Raw genomic sequence first — 22,148 nt, forward strand, 5'->3', positions numbered from 1 at the left:
TTATTGTTCAAGCTCAACTCATACACATACTACCTTGTGTATTTCAGGTAGATGGGAAGTCGAGGTATGTTGCTCACCACCTGACCCTGGTTGTTAGCACTATGCCTGGCACATTGTTGGAGCTTAGTAACCACTTTCCAGGAAACAAATTTTTTAATTCATTTAAAACGCTTTAACACACTGATATTTATTTCCACCATTAATGCGTATCTTTAGTGTTGACACTGAAGTGAACTTACAAACGAGAGCCAAGTGTCCCAAATAATTATTTGATTATTTTCATATTTGAAACCATCTGGCTGAGCCTATCCTAGCCTTCGTTCAGTTTCCTATTAGAATAAGATAACTGTTTGAATATCATTCTTTTTTAAATGTTTCTTAGGGAAGGAAGAGAGAGCTGTGTACTCAGCATAAGAAATGAAACTTCAATCCCTTGTTAAGGAAAATAAGGCTGAGGATTTTTTTACAACAGTGTTGGGTCATGGAAATAAAAATGCCACAAGCCCTTGCCCTTGACATTTACTTAAAAAAAAAAAAAAAAAAGGACAAGGGCAGGTCTATTCTTACACAGCCTCCTAACGGGCTATTTAGGGATAGATGGGTGGGGTATGGCTCTAAATTCTATGGTTGACCAGGTGTCCACGCTGCATCTTGCACTAGCTACCCCGCAGCTACCAGCACAGGCAGAATGCAGAGCCGTGGAAACATGGAGCTTTCTCAGCCTAGCCAATATTTTGTTCTTAAGGTCCCACGCTAGATAGAAGATGCAGTTTGGCTGATAGTATGAGTTTAGTGAGAAAAGGTACCCACCAAGATATTCCTTAAGTCCATGTTCTATGACTATGTCACCTCATTTTTTCCCTTACGCCAAAGATAATTCCCTGAGATACAAGGGCCATCCCGTCAGGGTCAGCTGCATAAGGACATCTCTCGGGGAGTGTTGTTTTCAACGTTGCAAACATGGAATTCTACCACAGCAGCACTGAACTCCATGACATCATTTTTCCTTGCAGAGAGAGATATAACATCTCCACATGTCCAGGCAGAAGTCTTTCCAATATTTTGTCATTTTTTAAGAACTATTTTTTTCCCCTGTATCATCTAGTAACCCTCTAGTTTAGGCTATTTTTATATTTCCCAATCACTGAAAAACAAAGTTCTATTATCCTTTCCTTTCCTCATCTGACTTCACTGAAATTGTCCTTTTTCCCACCCAACCCTCCACCCCAAAAAGACCATATCTGAGACCTTTCTTCGGCTTCAAATGTAAACACACACACATCCTTAGGAACAAATGAGGGGAAATGTTATAAAATTGTTCTGCACATTTTTCTGAACCACAGAAGAGCAAACTGGCCTTAAAAAGAAAACCTAGCTCCAGTGAGAGTAGTTTAGTCAAAGATCAACCAGCGTTAACTGATTCAGTCCTCACCCGTGAAAACGAAGGCCAGAACGATTAAGGATAGACTGCAAGGGAGGTGACAGGGATGCTGAGTACCTGCCAAGATTCCCAGAAGTCACAGAGCTGCTTTGTTCAGACCCTCTGGTTCTTCGGGATGGGACAGGGATACCTCCAGGGGAGGCTGACAAGCTCCTCTCTCGGAAGGACTTGCTTCCTGGCTGAACTCAACAACGAAGCTGTTCCCAGGTGCGATCCTAGCCAGATGGGAGTACTCTCAGGTGAAGGTGAAGGAGCTGTGGGAAAGGCCTCAGACGGATGCGCCAACAGCGCTTAAACACATCAGCACGGAGAAAAGACATCGCTTCGCACCCATCTTTGGAAAATAAAACAGGCCACACGGGTCTTGGCTCAAACTCTCTGGGGAATCTAAAGTATGGAATAGTGCACCTTCTCCATTAGATAATGTTAAAAGCACACACAGACGATGCATTTATTCAGTCCCACCGTGCAACAGGCACTGGGGAGAAAACTGTAATGAGAGAGCCGTGGTCCTGAAGATCATAAACATAATATTCTAGTATCTGCCTTCTTCAAACAAGCATATGATAATGAATCAGCAAGCTTTAAGAAAATTAAAACCTTCTCACCTACCTATTGTCCACTTGGCCCTAATAAAAGTTCAGCAGAGTGACTGTGGGCTGTGGCAGTGACGACAGGAGACAGAAACCAGATTCTAGCAATCCTGAACCACAAACAACTCCAATGCCTACGTTAGCAATGTGAGGTCTGAAGGCAGCAGGCAAAAGTGAGGAGCCTGATACTTCTCACCTGAGGGCCTCCATAGCGCACCTCCTTTGTCTCCTGCTCCCCACCAATGTTACACCCCACACGTGGTGTGTCCAAGTGAGGAGAGCCCCTAGGTCCTGCAGCTGAAAAAGACCAGCGATGGGAGTTGTCTAGGGACCCACAGCTTCAGAAATCCACATCCTGTCCGCACCTACAGGGAAATGGGGTGGGAGAATGGGAGATTTCTGCAGTCAGAGGAACAGGATGCTTAGTCCTTACAGGAGTTGTTAAACCCGGTCCTGATGTGGGAAGCAACATAAGGATCAGACAACAAGGGTTGCAAAGTCAGACAGCCTGGGTTTGAATCCTGACTCTAACAAGTTCTTACTGACTAGGTGACTCTGGACATGTTCCCTGATTCCTGAAAGCCCCAATTTCCTCAACTATAGATTTGAGGTATCTAAAGATATAGATATTCATAAAAGTTGAGAAACGGTGCCTAAGTCCTAGTTATGCCACTTACTTTTAACTTTGGACAAGATACCAAATCTCTTAGAGCCTCAATTTTCTCATCTGTAAATGGGGATGATAATAGTACTTACTTCTAAGGGATTTATGCAGACACAGACTTTTTAACCCAGCACCTAGCACACACTAAGTACTCAGTAAGTATCAGCTTTTTTCATCATGAGCCTCAGTTTCATTACCATCATCATCACTACCATGGTACTCCTAACTAGAACACTCTTAAATTTCAGAATGATTCAAAGCAAAAAGAGAAGCTGGCAGGCTGATTTCCAGGAGCTGCCTGGTCCCACCTAGCACTGACTGCCACCCACAGAATCACAGCCAGATGTCTGCATCACGGCTCCATTGTCATGCATCAGCGGAGAGCAGGGGGCCAAGGGCTCCAGTCGCTGGGAACACACGTCCCACCCTACCCCTTCCTGGTGACCAGAGCTCAGGCTTGCATTTGGAGCTCCCTTGATGCAAACTCGGTTTCCGGGGAGATGCTGCGGCAAGAAGTACCCACTCAACCTCCTATTCCGCTTCCCCTTTCCCCAAATCTGTGGGACCTCTCTGTGCTCCTACCACATGACAACCTTGTGCCACAGCAGCCCTTGCATACAAACAGGCCAGATTATTTAAATGTCCTTGTGAGAAAGACGCTGCCTGCTCTAATTTACATATCCATTCAGACCCCTACTCCTTTCTCCACCGAGCCAGCAAAGGTTTTCTTCCTCTTCCTCAGGTCTCCAGGCAATGCTGGAGAAGCATGCGCAAAGTTACATCTTCGCTGTGGTAAAAAGACGTAAGACTCATGGGGTCCCTAAGAGGTGGAGAATTTGAACGACTATATAACTTATGGCACATGTTCACCTGTCATTACATTGCAAATGTCATATATTACTGGCCGCTAAATGCTAGATTCTCTCAAAGACTACTCATAAATTTTCCCCACTGCCAAACAATACAACATCTTTCAGTCTTGGAGAGCTAAGGGATCCTCGGTGCTTTTAATCTTCAAAATCAGGTCCCAGTTGAATAAGAAAACAGTTCTATATGGACAGGGGAAATGACCCAAAATGAGGAACTGATCCCTCCCAGCACTAGTTCCCACTCCTGTGAAATACGGATTAGGTCACAAATAAGATTATATTCAGCACCAAGCCCCAGAGGCATGCTATGATTAAAGTTAAAGGGGTCCAGAGACTTCTCGAGAAGCAAGCGAGGCTGAGTTGGGTTGAAATTTCCAACCCCTCCTCAAAGACCTGGCAACCTATTCCAAATCATAACTGAAACCAAGTTGAAGGGACATCTGTTTCTCCAGAAAGCGTTTGGCACTGCAGAGAAGAACTACAGATTAGAACAGATAAATATTGTTGTGGGCAGAGAGGCAAAGGGTGGGGGGTGGGGGGGTCTTGATTACTAAAAAAAAATTAGAATCATCTACCTGCTAACAAACTCCTGTAAGTCAGTAAATATCATCAGGGGAAAAAAGAAAAAAGGAAAGAAAGGAAGGAAGGGAAACGGGGGGGGAGGGGGGGGTTCTCCTTCTTCCCAGCAGGCGCAGGTACAACTTTAGTGAACAAAACACTGCTATATTTGAGATGAATATTCAGACAGCCACTATTTGTCTAATAACCTAACTACTGGGTCGTTTGCCAGAGGAGAGGCATTGAGCACTCTGCCTAGTGGTTAGTAACAAAGATTCTGCATTAAACTTAAATTTTCAACACAGTATTGAGGAATGATTTTCTAAGCATTAATGGACTACCAGGATCATTTTATGAGTACACATTACTGGTTTTGCACTGATCCCTAAATCTCTTTGAATGTAAGTTAACGGAGCATCTACTTAAGTTCTAGGCCAGGTGTTCAGAGCTAACAAGGTAAATAATGGCATGAGATCAGTAGGTGATTGAATTACACTTTTTACGGGAAGAAACTCAGGGTCCTGAAGATTTTCTTTCAAAACAGCTGCAGGAAGACGACAATAATAGCAGTAATAGGAGTGTTAATCATGTTCGTAGTGATGATGGTCGTGGTTCTAGCAGGAGTAACGGAGATAATGCCAACCACTCGTTACTCGGCACTTCCTGATACCGGGTACCATTCTAAGCATTTAAAAACTATTAACTTAATCTAATTCTCACACACTCACACTAGAGATAGGCAAGCTATTATTAGTGCCCCTGCTTTACAGATGCTTTCCACAATATATTTTAACAAACAGAGCTAGCTTTCAAAGAAAATGTTTAGAACCAAAAGGAGAGGAAACGCGGCCTAAGGTCACGCAGCTAGAGGGCAAGAGACCCAGGATTCAAACCCAGACTCCCCAGCTCCGAAGTCTGACCTCTTAATCCCAGTGCTGTCCTGGCTGCCCCTTTGTTTAGGAAGGCCTTCTAGAAAAGGAATCTGGAAGGAAGTTAGGCTCCTGCCTGCTGGTAGCCACAATTAATACTGGAAGTTTGCTGTTTCCTTTAGGGGTGCCCCAAACCCACATGAACACATGCAGCTATAAAAAGAGGCACCGCCTTACGGAGCTGTTCCCACATGGTCTGTGACCCCCATCAGGGTTTTCACCTTTGCCAGCTAAGGCAGAAACTGGGGGTGGGCTGAGGTGGCAGCATCAGTTCCCAGGCCACCGTTTCCTGCCAGTAACCCGGCCCTCCAACAGCCAGGGCTGAAGGCTGAGAAATTCCTCACTAACAAGTGATCTCATGGAGCTTGTTCCTCAAGCCTTTATTAAGAATCAACCTTTTCTCGCCAACCCATGACTCAAGGAAGACCAAGGACTGAGGAGGAGAGGCAAGCTGCAAAGTTTGTTTATTAACCTGCTGCACCCAAGGGAACATTTTTCTGAAAGGGTGAAATTCCTGACTACTCAAGGGGGGGAGGGGCGCCTGTGGGAAATTTAATCACCGACGGAACAAAAGTGAAAAACAAAGCCCTACCAATGAGGATGTCGCTGAAGACAATGGGGCCCCTAAAGGAGATGCAATTGTCTCGAGATAACGATCCATCCAGGAATTCAGCTCGCTCCGAGTGCTACATTATTGCTATATTAGCCGAGGAATCTTTGTTCACCGGGCAACTGCGTGCAAAACCATCTGTTACTGCTCCCGGGTTCCCCGGGTTTGTAGACGCGGCATTTACATTTCAAGAGGAACCTCCGCGAAGGAAAGGGGGAGGTCACTATCTCTCCCTGGAGCAAATACCTTTTTATACAGCCTGGGAGGGGTAGCTCTCCTTTCCCAGAAACCGAACTCCGCAATTGAAAGGAGATAGGCCGCTTCAATAATGCACGCGCAGAGCGGAGCGCCTGGTCCTAAAGGCACGCGCGCCCCTCGGTTTTCGCAGGCTCAAACTGGCATACTGGTAAGGGAGGACGAATAACGCCAGACCGTCTACAGGGCCTAATGGGGCTCTACTTTCCTAAGGAAGCCCTTCTTTTTTTAAAAGCAGTGGAACCAAGACAAAAGCTGATATCCTGCCCTGCATAATAAATATGTAGCCTAATGTACACCACCACTTAAAAACAGACCGTGGTCCTCTGGGCTGAAGGAGACGGTTTAGATCTCCACCTAGATGGGGACTATAATTGTGTGTATATACACATGACAACATTCGTGGAGATGTGCACTTAAGATTTGTGCACTTTCCTGGGGCTCCTGAGTGGCTCAGTCGGTTAGGCCTCCGATCGGCTCAGGTCATGATCTCACAGTTCGTGAGTTCCAGCCCTGCATCAGGCTCTGTGCTGACAGCTCGGAACCTGGAGCCTGCTTCGGATTCTGTGTCTCCTTCTCTCTCTGCCCCTCCCCCACGTGTGCTCTGTCTCTCAAAAATAAATAAAAAATGTAAAAAAATTTTAATAAAAAAAAAGATTTGTGCACTTTCCTGCATGTAATTTATACTACAACACATTTTTTTTTAAGTAGGCTATATCAATGTTAGATTAAGGATATTGAAGATAAACCACTTGCCTTCAAGAATTGCAAGATTGCCCTGCCCTGATACCCTCCCCTTACCTACTCTCCACATCTAAAATCTCGCCTGAGAATTTTAAAGTTCAAGAACATGAAAAATACAGTTCTCCAACTCTCAATAAGCCAGCGAACACGGATATGTCTCCTGTGTGCCCTGGGGGCAGCACAGACAGCACCATCGCGCCCCAAGCCTTTCCAGCCACATACCAAAAATTAAAAGCCCGAGTCGTCTTCTCATCTGGTCATGAGCCATCACATTAAGACAGATATGATTGGGGTTTTTATCAAAAAAGCCTCGAGTTTAGTCTTCTGTTTCTTTAGCCCTATTTTTAAATAGATGTTTCTAAACTCTGCCTAACAATCCTGCGGGCGGCAGGTTAACCCAGTGAGGTGGACCAGGTCCCTTGCTGGAGCATTAGGGCAGCCTTAAGTGAGGGTGGTTTCTGCAGGCAGCTCAGCAGGTTCAAATCTGTACCACGTAGCGCTGTTACCACAGCAGCATCCTGAGAACTGTTGTGCCACAGGGGATGTCACTGAGTGACAAGCTGGGTGGGAACAGGCTTCACCATTGCTGGGCCAATGACTTAGCGGTACCTTTCTTCCTTTGAACTATCGGCAAGGAGGGCTGCCTGTCACTGAGAAAAAGGGTCAAATTTGCCTTCCGCTAAGCCTTCAGAAAGGTGGTCCAGCGAAACAGAGGCTCAGTGCACGGATCACAGGGGGTCACCTTTCCCCCCTCGCGCCCTCCAAGCGTCCTGATCCCCGGCAGACACGTCATTTCGAGAGCGCAGGGCCACCAAACTGCATCTACAGATAGACATCGAGAATCAGGATCACCCGGCGAGCGCTTCCCGGACTGAGCCGAGAGCTCCAGTGATTTCCCTGGCCTGCCACCGAGTCATTTAAGAAGTGAAATATGCAGCGGGGCCGGGTACCCGGCCCCTGGGAGCCCGCCCCACCGCCTCTGGCATGGAGTGGGAGCTGCCAATGGCTAGGCAGCGTCTATGCGGATGGCGCGCTCGCAGGTGGGTCTTGCAGGCTGCCGGCCCTGTGCGCTATGCCAGGCTCACACCTGACCCACTGCCAGGAATACAGCCAGAAGCTCCGGTGGGTACGCGCTTCCGTGGAGACACTGCCAACTCCGCTCGGGAGTAGCTGAGGGGGGGCGGGGGGCGTCAAGAGGCCGAAGGTAGGACGGTGAGCAGGACCCCCTGAAATGCGGCGCCCGCAGCACTCTGGGTCTCGCGCTTCCTGCGCCTTTGCGGCGCCTCTGCGGGCACAGCGCTTCCCTTGGCCCCGCGTGGAAGCGGCAGGAGCTGAGATTTGCGCGGCTGGCAGGCAGGAGGGATGGAGGCGCAGGAGCCCGATTCCTGCTATCCACGCGCGCAGCTAGACTGCAGCGTCCCTTATTCGCGCCCACCCTCGCCCGAGACCCGTGCCAGGCATCGCAGCTCGCCCGAGGCCCCGGGCGGGTGACCCGGAGCAGCTGGCAAAAGAAAGTGGGGGGGGGGGGGGGGGAGGCGAGACTGGACCTGTCGTCCGTGTGTGCGGGTAGGTGGCTTCGGACGCCCCTGCAAGGCCTCCCGCCAGTCCCGAGCACCTACCTCGATCCACTTCTGCGCCTCGGAGAAAGCGGGCTCGGGGGGCGGCTCCGGCTGCAGAGGCTGAAGAGCTTCCAGACCCAGGGCGGGACAAGCCATTTGCGAAGCCCCGCGTGCACTCGAGCGCTGGGCCGCTGGGATGAGGACGGCCGCCGCCACCGCTGCCGCCGCAGGAGCGCGCTCCCCGCCCCTTCCCGCCCGCCCGCTCGCTCGCTCGCTCTCTCTCCCCTCCCCTGCCCGCCCCGCCCCCGCCCGGCGCAGGTCCCGGAGAGAGCGGCGCGCTGCCGGAGGACGCCGAGGCAGCTGTTTGTTCCCTGCGCCGCCCGGGCTCCGCCGCGCCCTGAGTCCCCGGCGGGAGCGAGCGCGGAGGCGTCGGGAGCTCCCTCTCTCCCCACCTTCTCGGGCGGCTCGCCCCCCCCTCCGGGGGGAGGGTGTCAGCTACCTACTAAAAATAACCACGAGGGAACACTGGGTGTCTCCCTCCCTGCCCGCAACGGGGCCTGGAGAGGGACTCGGCCAGCCGCCCCGCACGTCCCCGCGCCGGGCCCGCTGCGGACGGGCGGGTCTGGCGGCACCTGGGAGACGCGTGCCCACCGTGACGCAGACGTCCCCGGGCGAGCCGGCGCGGCCGCAGCGGGGCAGGAGGACGCTCGGGCAGTGGCCTGGCCGCACCTGCCGTCCTTCCCGGCCGCGGAATTGGGGGCAAGGGGTGCGGCCTCGGTCCTGGCGCTCCGGAGTGTTCACTCACCCGATCCTTTTGTACGAAAAAGGAAAAACGACCCTTATAAGCCTTTTCTCTTCAAGAGAGCTATTTGTGACCCAGTCTTTGGATTCGTTCAACCCATATTTACTGTGCGCCTGCTATATATCAGACACTGAGGTTGGCGCTGGGGACCCAGAGATGAAAAAAAAAAAAAGAAAAATTAAAAACTCCGAAGTCTATGCCCTCTAAGATAACTACATTCTAGAGGGAATGGGGGGAGGGATAATAAACGTGTAAAACAAAATAATTGTGGAGAGTCATGTATGTTAAGAAGGTAAAAGAGAAGATAAACGCTGACCTGGGAAGAGAAAGCGTTGGCTAACTTCTGATTACCTCTCCATCCTCCATCTGAGAGGCTGATCCGATCTGGGTGTCCAGGTTCCGTGAATGGGAGGGAGGCAAGAGGTGGGCCGGGGCGGGGGGCGGGGGGGGTGGAGGAGAGGGAGGAGGAGTGTTTAAGCTGCCCCTTACCGCAGAAGCAGATGGGCTGCACCAATCCCCTGGGGACCACAGCTCTGTCTGGGGCCCGTCCTTGGGTTCTCCAAAGTTCCCTGCCTCCTCTTGTGCGATCCTATTTCCCCAGGCCAGGTGGTGGTAGAGGCCTCCCCATCTTATTGTGGTTTCCCCACCCTGCCCAATTCCTCCTAATGGTGTCCTAATAAACTCCCTCAGCCAGTCTCCTGAAGCATGCCTTCTGTTTTGCTTGAGAGCCCAACAGATGATCCTGGAAGGTTTTTCTGACGAGATGAGGTGATGAGGGGACATGAATGGGAGAGATGTTAACCACGCAGCAATCTGGGGAAACGTTTCCAGACGCATACACAGGCTTTGAGATAGGAATGAGCCTGGTGGGGGTCAAGGAGCCCACAGAAGGCCAGCATGACTGGAGTGTGCTGGGGAAGGGACCAAGTGGGAGTGACAACATGGGAGACGCAGGCCAGGCCACACTTGGGGTGGAGAAGGGGGAGGTGAGGTCAGGCCATGGTGGGGTTTTACTGCATGGGCATCCACAGGTTAGTCGAGGGCTGGTACATAAGAACTCAATAGTCTTAGCTAACTTTAAGCAAATGGATTCACATTTTAGAACGGCCGATGTCAAGAGGGGATGGTCAGGGCAGGAAATCCATGAACGTCTCAGCAGCTAAGTCTCTGTTCCCTGTTCAGAGTCCAAGTTTAGTTTTTGCCCAATTCTACTGCTTTAATAGGGGAATGGAACAAAAAGCAGGCCTGAAATTCCACCATTACCGGCTTTAGAGTCAGACAGCTTTCAGTTTATTTACTTTTAAAACACTTATATGGCACTCACATTGTGCCAGGCACTGTTCTAAGTGCATTACAAATAATTGACTAACTCATTCCCTATTCCAACCATGTAAGATAGACTATTATCAACCCTGTAAGGAACTAGGAGAAAGAAGGGGGGGAGAGTCCCCACAGCTGGTGAGCACTGAAGCCCTGATTCAAGCCCAGACAGCCTGGTGCCAGATCTGCCTTTACCCACACACCGCCCTGCCTTGCCAGCCCCGGTCCAGACCCTGCCTCTTACAATGTGTGCCTCAGTTTCCTCATCTCCAATGAGGTTGAAATGGCAACATTTCTGCAGAATCATTGTGAGGAGCAAACAGGATTTCTGAATGCGAAAGGACCAAAGTTGGGGCTGGCAGATAGTCAGTGCTCGGTATAAGCCAGCTGACCATCCCTCCCCTCCCGCCTTCCAAAAAAGGAGGGAAGGGTGATGTTACAAAGACGAGTAAAGAAGACAAGCTGAGGAAAGGGGCTAATAAAATATTGTCAGAGGATGACCTTGTCTCCACAAAGAACCACGGGAAAGTAAATAATTCACAAACTGACTCGAACACGCTAACAGGAGTGTCGCTAGGAGGAGGGGAAACCACTGCCCCAGATGACATATCTGAATCTGTTTGAAAATGCTTTCATTAAGATGAAATCTATCATATCTGTAAAAATCTGCTACTGAAACTGACACTCAAACTAAAACATGGCTTTTTTTCTTTAAGTGAAAATACTTTGTCTTTCAAGGTTTATAATCACACAATAGCACCTACTTTTCCGGGACTCTGTTACCAATAAGAAATTCATGTAGATTAGCAAAGACCCAAGGACGTACAACCACAATAGAGTTCAAACCTAGTGCCATTATCAAGAATATCTACAAATTATTGTTAAACACCTACTATGTGTAACAGATTCAGGAGAATCCACAAGGGACACAGACCTTTTTCTTTAGGAGCTAATAATTTTGTTAATGAAACAAAATTTGCATTTCTCTGTAATGTAATTTTCATATATAAAGGTAATGTACACCCATTGGAGAGAATTTGAAAACTATAATGAAGAAACCAAATCCAGAAGAAACTCCACAATTCAACGATCGTCACTATTTGGAAGGCATGAAGCAACATTTTGGTTGGAAAAAATAACCATAAGACAAGGTACTCTATGATAAATGCCAAATGAAGGATAGTATAGTGTATTCAAAGAACATGAATTTTTTAGTGATAGACTTATTGAGATATCATTCACCTACCATACAATCCACCCATTTAAAGTGTACATTTCAGTGTTTTTTAGTACATTCACTGAGTTGTGCAACAATCACAATTAATTTTGGAACATTTTGATCTCTCCAAAAAGACACCCATACTCTTCAGCTGTCATCTCCCAAATTTCCCATGCCCCTGACAAACACTAATCTACTTTCTGTCCTTATAAATTTGCCTATTCTGGCATTTTGTATAAACTGAATCACATAATATGTGGCCCTTTGTGTACTGCTTCTCTCACTTAGCATAATGTTTTCAAGGTTCATCCATGTAGCAACATGTATCAGTACTTCATTCCTTTTTACAGGCAAATAATATGCCATTGTAGGAGTATACCGCATTTTGTATACCCAATCTTCTGTTGATAGACATTGGGTTATTTTCACTTTTTAGTTATTGTGAATAATGCTGCAATAAACATTCACGTACAAGTTTTTGTGTGGACATATGTTTTCATTTCTCTTGGATATATGCCAAGTGGAATTGCTGGGTCATATGACAATTCTATGTTTAACCTTTTGGTAAACAACCAGGCTGTTTTTCCAGATGGCTGTACCATTTTGATGTTCCCACCAGCATCCCCACCTCCTTGTTAACACTATTTTCTGATTTTTTGATTATAGTTATCTTAGTGGATGTGAAGTGGCATCTTATTGTGGCTTTAATTTGCATTTCCCTGATGACTAATTTTCCCTGATGCTCCTTTAATTGAGCATCTTTTCATGTTCATCTTCTTGGGAGAAGTGTCTATTCATTTCTTTGTTCATTTTTTAATTGACTCATTTCTCTTTTTATCATTGAGTTATGAGAGTTCTTTATATATTCTAGATAGGAGTCCCTTATCAGATATATAATTTGCAAATGTTTTCTTCCATTCCGTGTGTTGACTTTTCACTTTCTTGATCCTGTTCTTCGAAGCAGAAACATTTTTAATTTTAATGAAGTCGAAGTTACCTATTTTTTTTTTCTTTTGTTGTTTGTGCTTTCGGAGTCATATCTAAGAAAGCGTTGCCTAATCGAGAGTCACGAAGATTTGTGCCTATGTTTCTTCTAACGACTTTGCAGTTGTCACTCTTATGTTTCGATCTTTAGTGTTTTTACTTATTTTTTATAAAAACCTATGGGTTTTGAGGTCACACAAATTGAGTGTGATAGTCGGGGTCTTCTGAGAAGCAGAACCAAGATGGAGTTAAAGGCGTAAGGATTTTTTTAGAGAAATGACTTCGACAGAAAATGCTGAGGAAGCAGAGTACAATGTAAGCCTGACCTCAAGCCAAGAGAGGGAAGGAAGGTCGGGTAGATAGTCATCTTAGGCTGCCTTTCACTCAGAGGAAGGTTCAGCAAGGCGGTCAGGGAGCCAGTCTGCTGCCAGAGGAGTCCCATGTCTGCCCCAGAAAAGCCTGCCTTAGTATCCCTGCCATATTTAGTAACAGCCTGAGAGCAGACCAGGGGAAAGTGGGGCTCAGCGCAAACATGGCAATGGACCTCAGAGCACAGCAGCTGGGGCCATTGGCCAGCTAAGCTCCCTGAAGTGTGCATTTTACAGTTGCCACACTAATGTTTGAATCCAGCCCTGTCACTCATTAATGTTACATGAGTGAAAATCTTGTTCAGGCTTCCTAGGTTTTCAGTTTTATTGATAAAGCATCTGCTTCCTTGCCTGACACTTAGAAATCAATGGTTAATAATAACTTTGATGACGTCGTATATTAAAATATGTATACCTATTAATATATAAGATGAAGTAAATCAATTGGACAAAGACTAACTCTAAATTTCACTGTGCAAAACAGCTTGAAGATTTATGGTTGATGGTAAATAAGTGTGCAAATTGCTCATTCTCCAAAGTCTGACTTTAACACCACCTTTCTGGTGACTTCCTTAACAGCCAAGTCAAAATTAGTCACCTCGCCTTCTCTGTTCCCATAATGTAGTGATTCTCAACACAGGGAAATAAGTGTGAGAATATTTAAGGAGGGTTTTGAAAAATATTCTCAATTCATCATTGCTTTGACATTTAAAACCATTTAAAAATAACATGAATAGGGGCACCTAGGTGGCTCAGTCGGTTAAGCATCTGACTCTTGGTCTTGGCTCAGGTCATGATCTTACAGCTCGTGAGTTCAAGCCCTAAGATCAGCTCTGTGCTGACAGTGCAGGACCTGCTTGGAAATCTGTCTCTCTCCCTCTCTGTGCCCTTCCCTTGCTCATGCTACCACCCCCCCCCAAGAATAAATAAATAAACTTTAAAAAAAGTTTTAATATAAAAAATGAAAAGAACATAAATAGCAATTTCAATTTCCCACACTATGACAGACTAAATAACTTCTCTGCTACAAAATTCCCGTTAATGCCACACAAAACAATATTCTTTCCATGAAGAGCTGAGCTCAAAAGAAACTAACAGAGGTTCCCCAGGAGGCAAAATGGAAAGGAAAGATAAAACCAGGGCAGTAGATTCATGATCTGACGCTTGACTGTCCCATGGAGAGCCATAGTGCATAGTAGCTGCTAGACTAGGAAACCTAGGGCTAGGACTGAAGTAATAGAAGTTGAGGCCTGGGGCCTGTGCCATGTGGAGAATGCAACTGAGCAGCAATGCCCCCCCCCCACACACACACACATATGTGCACACACACACACACACACACACACACACACTGCTTCCACAGAGAGAGACTGCTCTAGAACATATTCCATCACCAGAGAAGGAGACAATAAGGAAGCTGTTTTGTCTTGACCTCGGCTTTGGGTTGGGGGATGTGGGTGAGCCTCCCTGGAGAATGTGTAAACAAAAGCCTAATCCTCTCTGTGGACAACATATACATGATCCAAGGGCCCTCAAGCCAAGACCCTAACTGGGAATTTAGTCTAGGACCTCTTGGACACCTAGAAGAAACAAATGTAAAATTCCTTTGGAAGACATGACTTCCATTCAATCCTCATGGGACTCTCACAGACAAACCCTGATAAAGATGAGTTTTCAGTTTAAAAGTACAATAGAGGGGGGCTCCTGGATGGCTCAGCTGGTTAAGCGTCCAAATTCAGCTCAGGTCATGATCTCACAGTCCATGAGTTGGAGCCCTGCATCAGGTGCTGTGCCAACAGCTCAGAGCCTGGAGCCTGCTTCAGATCCTGTGTCTCCCTCTCTCTGTGTCCCTCCCCCACTCACACTCTGTCTCTCTCTCTCTCCCAAAAATAAAATAAAAACATTTAAAAATTTTTAAATAAAAGTACAAAATGCATGCAAAAATAATGTAATCTAAACAAAATTTTAAGAGACACAACAAAGAACCCAATTAAGTTTCCCAGAATTCATTTAATAGAGCTATCAGTAAATGTTATAAAATAAATTTTTAAGTGATTAAAGACATAGAATAATGAATCCAAACAGAAGAAAATAACAAGATACAGTAAAAAGGACACACAGATATGAACAGGTGTGAAAAGAACAACTAGAAAATTGTGGTGATACATTTAAAATGCAAAGGATGGGTTAGAGTATAGGTTAGACACAAGTGAAGACAAGATTCATGAACTGGAAGATAGATCATTGGAAATTATATGGAATGAAGCACAGGAAAATCAGAAAAAAATACTAAAGAATGGTTAAGAAAATACAAATTTCTCACAAAACAATTACTAGGAATTATAGAAGAAGAGAATGGAGACAATGAGGAGAGGTGATATTTCAAAAAAGAATGGCTAGAATTTTTTAGAATTTATGAAACATATGAATCATTAGATTCAAACAGCATGAGTCCAGAAAAATGTATTACACTTATTTAAAAGAGACATTGTTTAATTACAATGATAAATACTTGGATGGCTGCTTCTTTGTGCCTCTACAACAGCATGTATAATACTATACTGTGGTTAGATGTATAGTAGGAATCAGTCCTTTCCTTTGACACTGAACTGCCATGGCTTGGCACCAAGTAAGTGCTGAATAGATGCATGCATGGATGGATGGATGGATGGATGAGTGAGTGGATGAATGAATGACAATGGCCAAATGTCCAACGAATAGTTTGAGCCAGACTATAGTGAAGATCAATTACACGTCTAACATATTCATCTTTAATCATTTTAATTTTTCAACTATATTTGTTTCACAAAATTTTAAGAAGATTTTGTAAGAGAAATGCAAGTAAAAACTATACTATATAACACTTCTGAACTATGGATCTTCTGGGTAGTAAGAGATTCCTTAAAAGTCATATCATTCTTCAAGTCTGAAAATGTTTATTTCTTTCAAAGTTTTTTCCCTTCCATTTTCTTCTTCTGGGACTCCTATTTTTTGTTTTAATTTTTTTTTTCAACGTTTATTTATTTTTGGGACAGAGAGAGACAGAGCATGAATGGGGGAGGGGCAGAGAGAGAGGGAGACACAGAATTGGAAACAGGCTCCAGGCTCTGAGCCATCAGCCCAGAGCCCGACGCGGGGCTCGAACTCACGGACCGCGAGATCGTGACCTGGCTGAAGTCGGACGCTTAACCGACTGCGCCACCCAGGCGCCCCTGGGACTCCTATTTTTTGGAGCTGTTCGTCTTGATGGTCCCCTGTGCCTCATCTTTTCTCTTCTTTTCTCCATCTCTTTGTCTTTCCACTTGATGTTCTGGGCAACCTCAACCTTCCTCAACTTTCCTCAACCTTCATTTCTAGTCTCTCTGTTAAATTTCTTAATTTTAATAACTCTAATTTTATTACTAAGAGTTTGCTTGTGTTGACTATTGCTTTTTCTTGGCAAAATATTCTCATGGATACAGAAACTCTTCAAACCTGAGAATATTAGAAATTTTCATTTTTTTGAGGTGACGGAAATGTTTTACATCTTCATGGATGGTGGTTATACAGTTATGTAAATAGGTAAAAATTTAATCTATACATTTAAGGTTTGTGCATTTTACTCTCTATAAATTCTTCTCTAAAAAAACTGACTTTGCTGTTATGGGGGAATAAGAATAGGGTAGATCTGGGTTTTACTCATCCTGGACCTTTTACAAATTACAAATACAAAATTGGCTTTGAACATGAATATTTATTTAGAATGATAAAAGAAATAAAACAAATTACAAATTTTAAGAGGCTATCAAATACCATAACCATTACAAAATCCAGAAAAATAAAATTATTTTTGTTAATTGACTGCCTGACACATCTCTGTAAGGCTTTTTCCTACCTTTTTGGGGATTATCCTCTTTGATTACTTCCTCATATGATATTTAGTATAATCATTTTCTGTAGAGAGAAGAGATAGAGAGAGATGCAGTCTTATATCTTGCATGTAAATTGACATTTGGTTTGGTTTTTTTCACCAAACTTTTCCTTTATTAGACTTTATATACTCATAAGAGGAATAAATAAAATAATAAAAATCACAACATACATTACAGAAAGGACAGAAAGGACAAAAGTAATAGATTAATATTTTAGTTGCATTACTGTATTTAGTTATATTACTATAAAATGGGGGGAGAAAACACATGAAAAATTGATTCCAAAAAAGAAACTCGTGAAGTTCAGAGGTTGATTTTCATGAAGAATAACAGCATTAAAATAACTCAAGTTCTATTTCTTCATATTTACAATTGTCATGCTATCATTGTTTATTTAGAAGCTGCTGGTTTACATGCAGAGTACATATTATCACTGGCATTAGAGACACCTGTGTTTACGGTAAATCGGAATAATTCCGAGCCATTATGAGCTTACTCACAAAAACAAAAACAAAAACAAAAACAAAAACAAAACATGTGACCGCATCAGTGTGTGTCTGAGGTTAACTGTATAACTGGGAGTTTTTCAGACATAACTCCCTCCCCCGCAAAAAATACATAACTCCCATGTAGTATATAATGCTGATTAAAGAACAATAATACAAGATGAACTAATTTAAGCCCTGTACATACATTAGGTTGTAAAAACTCAACAGTAACAGCACTAATAGTTTAGGACTTAGACCAGTAAATGATTTTGTAGAAGAGGAGTATTTTATCACTAACAGTGGCACACGTGGCATTAATAAATTCTAGACTTTTGTTATTGCTCAGAAAGTTTCTTTCAACTGCAACAGTTCATTTTTGACAACATGATGTAAATTTTCAAGATTATTATCAAATTTGGGAAAACTGTCTAATTTTTTTATACAAGTTATGAGATTTTAAGCCTTTCAAGTTTCCTGCAAGTTACAGTCACTGTAGTAATGACCCATCTTTTTTTTTTTTCAACGTTTATTTATTTTTGGGACAGAGACAGAGCATGAACGGGGGAGGGGCAGAGAGAGAGGGAGACACAGAATCGGAAACAGGCTCCAGGCTCTGAGCCATCAGCCCAGAGCCTGACGCGGGGCTCGAACTCCCGGACCGCGAGATCGTGACCTGGCTGAAGTCGGACGCTTAACCGACTGCGCCACCCAGGCGCCCCCATCTTAAATGCTCTTTGAATCAACTGGTCTCATTAACCATTTTGTCATCGGTGTTACTGTGGTAATCAGGTATTGATTTTTGTGTTACCTTTGTCATCAGTGTTTCATGAACTTCAGATGGGAATTTAATTATAGAAATTCTGATAAATTCCGTATCACACAATTCCCATAAGAATACATTGTGTTTATAATTGTATGCATTGCATTATCAAGACTATTTCCCATAGGCTAGAACTTCCAATTTGTCTAGAACATATTGAAAGCCAAATCCTCCATTTATAACTTTACCTGTCTGATGATGGAAAGAATTTTCCACAGGCTAGATCCTGGCTCCACTTAATTTTGTTTCTCTCCCACACCCACATCCCAGGACGCCAGGAGCCATACTCCTGCCTCAATCCAGCCTCTGAGCTGACCCCTTGTATCATGGAGCTGACACATTGTAGATTGACATAGTGGGCAGTAAGAATATTACTAGAAGTTATTCCTACTCCAGGACAACTGGCAGTAACACACCCATACACAAAACTGTGACCCACATATATCCCACTAAATCCATAATTAATGTATCCCCAACTCTATTCCCCTTACCCACACCTCGGAAATCCCTGTAGCCATCTCATCATCCATCAACTGGAGGGAAATTACGATGGAGGGCAAGTTTGAGTGGAAACAGACAGCAGTCTTAACCACTGCAATGAAAATATCTTTTACAAATGTTAAAAGTTTACAGAAATATATGGCAATGTGAATATTCTGCAGGCTCACTCCAGGGCCTTGGAAGAGGCTAACATAACTGAGGGGACACGAAGCTTAAATTCCCTTAGCTTCCAGGTTAATCCACCTCTGGGTGAAAGACACAAGTGAAGTGAACCCTCTTCAGTCGTTAATTCAGAAAAGCATAGTACTCTCCAGAGTTAGTTATTCCTCACATGTTGAGTGCCTGGACGTTCAGACAAAATACATATTAATGATATATTTTATTCCTTAAAAAAAACCCACACGGACAGAAAAAATACATTTGTTTGAGTTTTGAATTCCTTAAAGTAAAATAAGATTAAAGCAATGATTTCTGCATGGTATGGGCTCGCTTAGTAAAGAACACAGTTTTTGTGCTGGAGACAACTAAAGCTTATTAATGATTTTCAGATTTCAGCAATTAGATGCTTACACTTTCTTTCTTGTGTCTGATACTCATAGACACTTTAACCCATTTAAGCATGTCCGTGAGTATCATTTATTATCTGGTTATTAGCTAAAGTTAAAGCACGCTAGGAGGGAAAACTAAATGGTAGAATAGTACAGTCATTTCTAAAACTATGCTGATAGGGAGCCTGCTTCCTATTCAGTTCAAATGCCAGGCAGTATGGCTGCTTCCTCTGTTGCCATGGAAACCTTGGCCTTGCTGAAGTTCAAGTTAATTTCTTACTGCCATCTGCCTGTTGCGCTACAGGGCTTTCTCCAGCTGATATCATGCAGAGGCCTGTTAGGAGAATGAAGTTTACTTAGGAACTCCCTGGGCTATCTCCACAGGGGTCAAGATTGAAAACAGAGTCAGCTGAACCCAAACGCAGAATTAGCTGAAGGATGAAAAGAGTTAAAAAATACTGTGTGCAGTTTTTTTTTTTTTTTTTAATTAACCTATGTATAATGCAAATTGACTAGATGGGCTATTGAAAGTAGTTCACATTACACTGGACAAAGTTTGTGTAATGTTTTATCAGCCCTTTAAACTCTAAAATTGCCGCATTTCTATGTGCTTCTTGAAAATGCTAATGATATCTCAGATCAAAGGTCACAAACTGGTGACCCGTGAATCAGTTCTGGCCTGCAGACATGGTTTTTTGGCCTGCAGAGTGTTTCAAAACAATGCTTGAATTACTTACCAGCTTCTAGAAATTCAGAAACTTCATGGGGACGAAAAAAACAAAAACAAAACCAAAATTCTAGATTTCCAACTTCTCTCGAAAACTTGGAAGATGTGGCTGGTTCTGCATTACTGTCAAAGCCAGGGCTCAGCAGCTGTCCCCTGGGAGGGGCGTGGAGCTCCCATTTGCTGCAACCCCTGTCACTCTTGATCCTTTCACTTTAGCCTGCTTCATTCATTAGTAGTCGCTGCTTGGCCTCTACAGCATTTGCATTGACAATGTCTGCCTTAAATTCATGTAACGCTCACTTCCTAAAAAGTCATACATAAACTCAGTCACGTTCTAGCTCACCGAAGACATTATTTTTACCAGCCCGACAGAAAGCAGCAAAAGAATTAGTCATAGTCACTAATCATCAGTTATATTAACCACTTCTTTTGCCTCTCTAGCACTAATTCTCTGGCATATATTACTTGATTTCAATAATTCGCAGTGCTGCCCACCAAGTATCAGCAAAGCAGAAGACTGTAAGCATGTCAGCTTTTCTGTTCTCCACCTAAGAATATTTATTAACAATAATCACCTGTATTTGTTGTTTGCTTACTAAGTGGCAGGCACTGTGCTTTAAAATAATTCCGTATCAAGTCACTATAATCCTTCCCATTTTGTAGATGAGAACACTGAGGTTGTTCAATAACTTGCCCAAAGTCATACGGTTAGTAAATAACAAATTCCAGCTTTACTCGATTCTTTCTGATTCTAGAGGTTGCACATTAAACCACTCCTGCTCATTAATCTTCATCTTAGTGAAGTATATTCAACAAAAGCTTAAACTATTTCTTTTTTTTTAATGTTTACTTATTTTTGACAGAGGGAGAGACAGAGCATGAGTGGGGGAGGGGCAGCATCCGAAGCAGGCTCCAGGCTCCAAGCTGTCAGCACAGAGCCCGTCGCAGGGCTCGAACTCGCAGACCACGAGATCATGACCTGAGCCAAGGTCAGATGCTCAACCGACTGAGCCACCCAGGCGCCCCAAGGCTTAAACTATTTCTGTACTTCTAAATCTCTTTTAGGACGTTTGGAAAAAAAAGAAGCCTATAACACAGTCCTTTCCTTCAAGAAATACAGTATTTCAATGAGAAAGATAATTGTTTTAGCAGGTTTTATTGTCAACACTGCCCACAAACGAATAAGTACGCAGTTACCTACAGCATGATAAATGTTAATTTGGAGGGAACTAGAACTATGATTATACGTAGAATCGAAGAAGGAGTTAACCGGAAGAAAAAGTGTGCACAAAGACATTTGCAAGTACACGAGAGTAGGTCCTTTGAGAAAGTTGAAAACAGTGGGCATAAACAAAGAACAAGAACAGGCGTCTCACAAAAGGATTAGTGCAATTGGCCGATCCTAGCATAAGATAATACTCTGAAACAGTAGCAGGTATTTTTCACTGGGGAATTGCTTTCTTCCTTTGCCCTTCCTTCCCTGCATTTCAACAGCTGGGTGTTCCACACTTACTGCCCTAGGGACGTGGTGGCCCTACCACGCAGATGGAGCCTCTGACAGCCTCAGGATCTCTCCGGAGTGCCGGCCTATCACAGAGCAGCACAATGCTACCTGTACCCAAAGGGAGCCTCAGAAATGGCAAAGTGAGCTGTCAGCACTGAAAGCTCCTCTGGACATCTTGACATCTTGTTGTCCCTCAGCCTGCAGGGACAGATAGGTGATCAAGAATCAAAAGGATAGATGGCCATCTCATTCCAGTTGACACTAGTGTGGAAAAAATGGCATTGCCAGTCAGTTGGATTCCCCCAAAACACACACACCCAATGCCTTCAACCTCAGTGCCCTGGAATTTGGCTACAATCCCTGAGAAGAGTGAATGGGACTGAGGTTGTTTCCAGCCTTCCAGTGGAATGAGGACTGGAAGGCTGAGAAAAGAGGCTAAGTACAGAAAAATAAAGAAATAGTGGCTTTTTCACTCCTGCATTGTAGAAAGAGTGTCATATCTTTTAGAAATCATTAACAGAGATACACAAATTATAACAAAATTCCATTTATTTTGCCTAACAGATTGATAAACATGAAGTAGGCTGGTAATGATACATTACTAAGAATGTAGGGGAACAGACATTCACAAATACCATTGGTGGGAGAATAAACCAACATAAACGATCTTGACATTTTGGCACCAATTTTAAGGAAATCTTTGGACATGCAAGTTAGTATATATAAAGAACGTT

At 44.1% G+C, this 22,148-nt stretch overlaps 1 protein-coding gene across 8 annotated transcripts in view; it reads right to left on the reverse strand.

Moving 5' to 3' along the window:
- LIMCH1 (LIM and calponin homology domains 1) overlaps positions 1 to 8,474 on the reverse strand; it is a 330,658-nt gene extending 322,184 nt beyond the window's left edge. For 6 of the 8 annotated variants that reach the window (XM_045474232.1, XM_045474227.1, XM_045474228.1 and 3 more), the window contains exon 1: positions 8,283 to 8,467. In XM_045474232.1, coding sequence (XP_045330188.1) covers positions 8,283 to 8,378 — 96 coding nt within the window. In that variant the 5' untranslated portion in view covers positions 8,379 to 8,467. Of the gene's footprint in view, positions 1 to 8,282 lie in introns of all 8 variants that reach the window. The other 2 variants (XM_045474223.1, XM_045474231.1) reach the window with 2 other exon arrangements.
- Between the last annotated feature and the right edge of the window lie 13,674 nt (positions 8,475 to 22,148).

This window comes from Leopardus geoffroyi, chromosome B1 (genome assembly GCF_018350155.1).
Source record: "Leopardus geoffroyi isolate Oge1 chromosome B1, O.geoffroyi_Oge1_pat1.0, whole genome shotgun sequence".
In the NCBI taxonomy this organism is placed as follows: Eukaryota; Metazoa; Chordata; class Mammalia; order Carnivora; family Felidae; genus Leopardus; species Leopardus geoffroyi.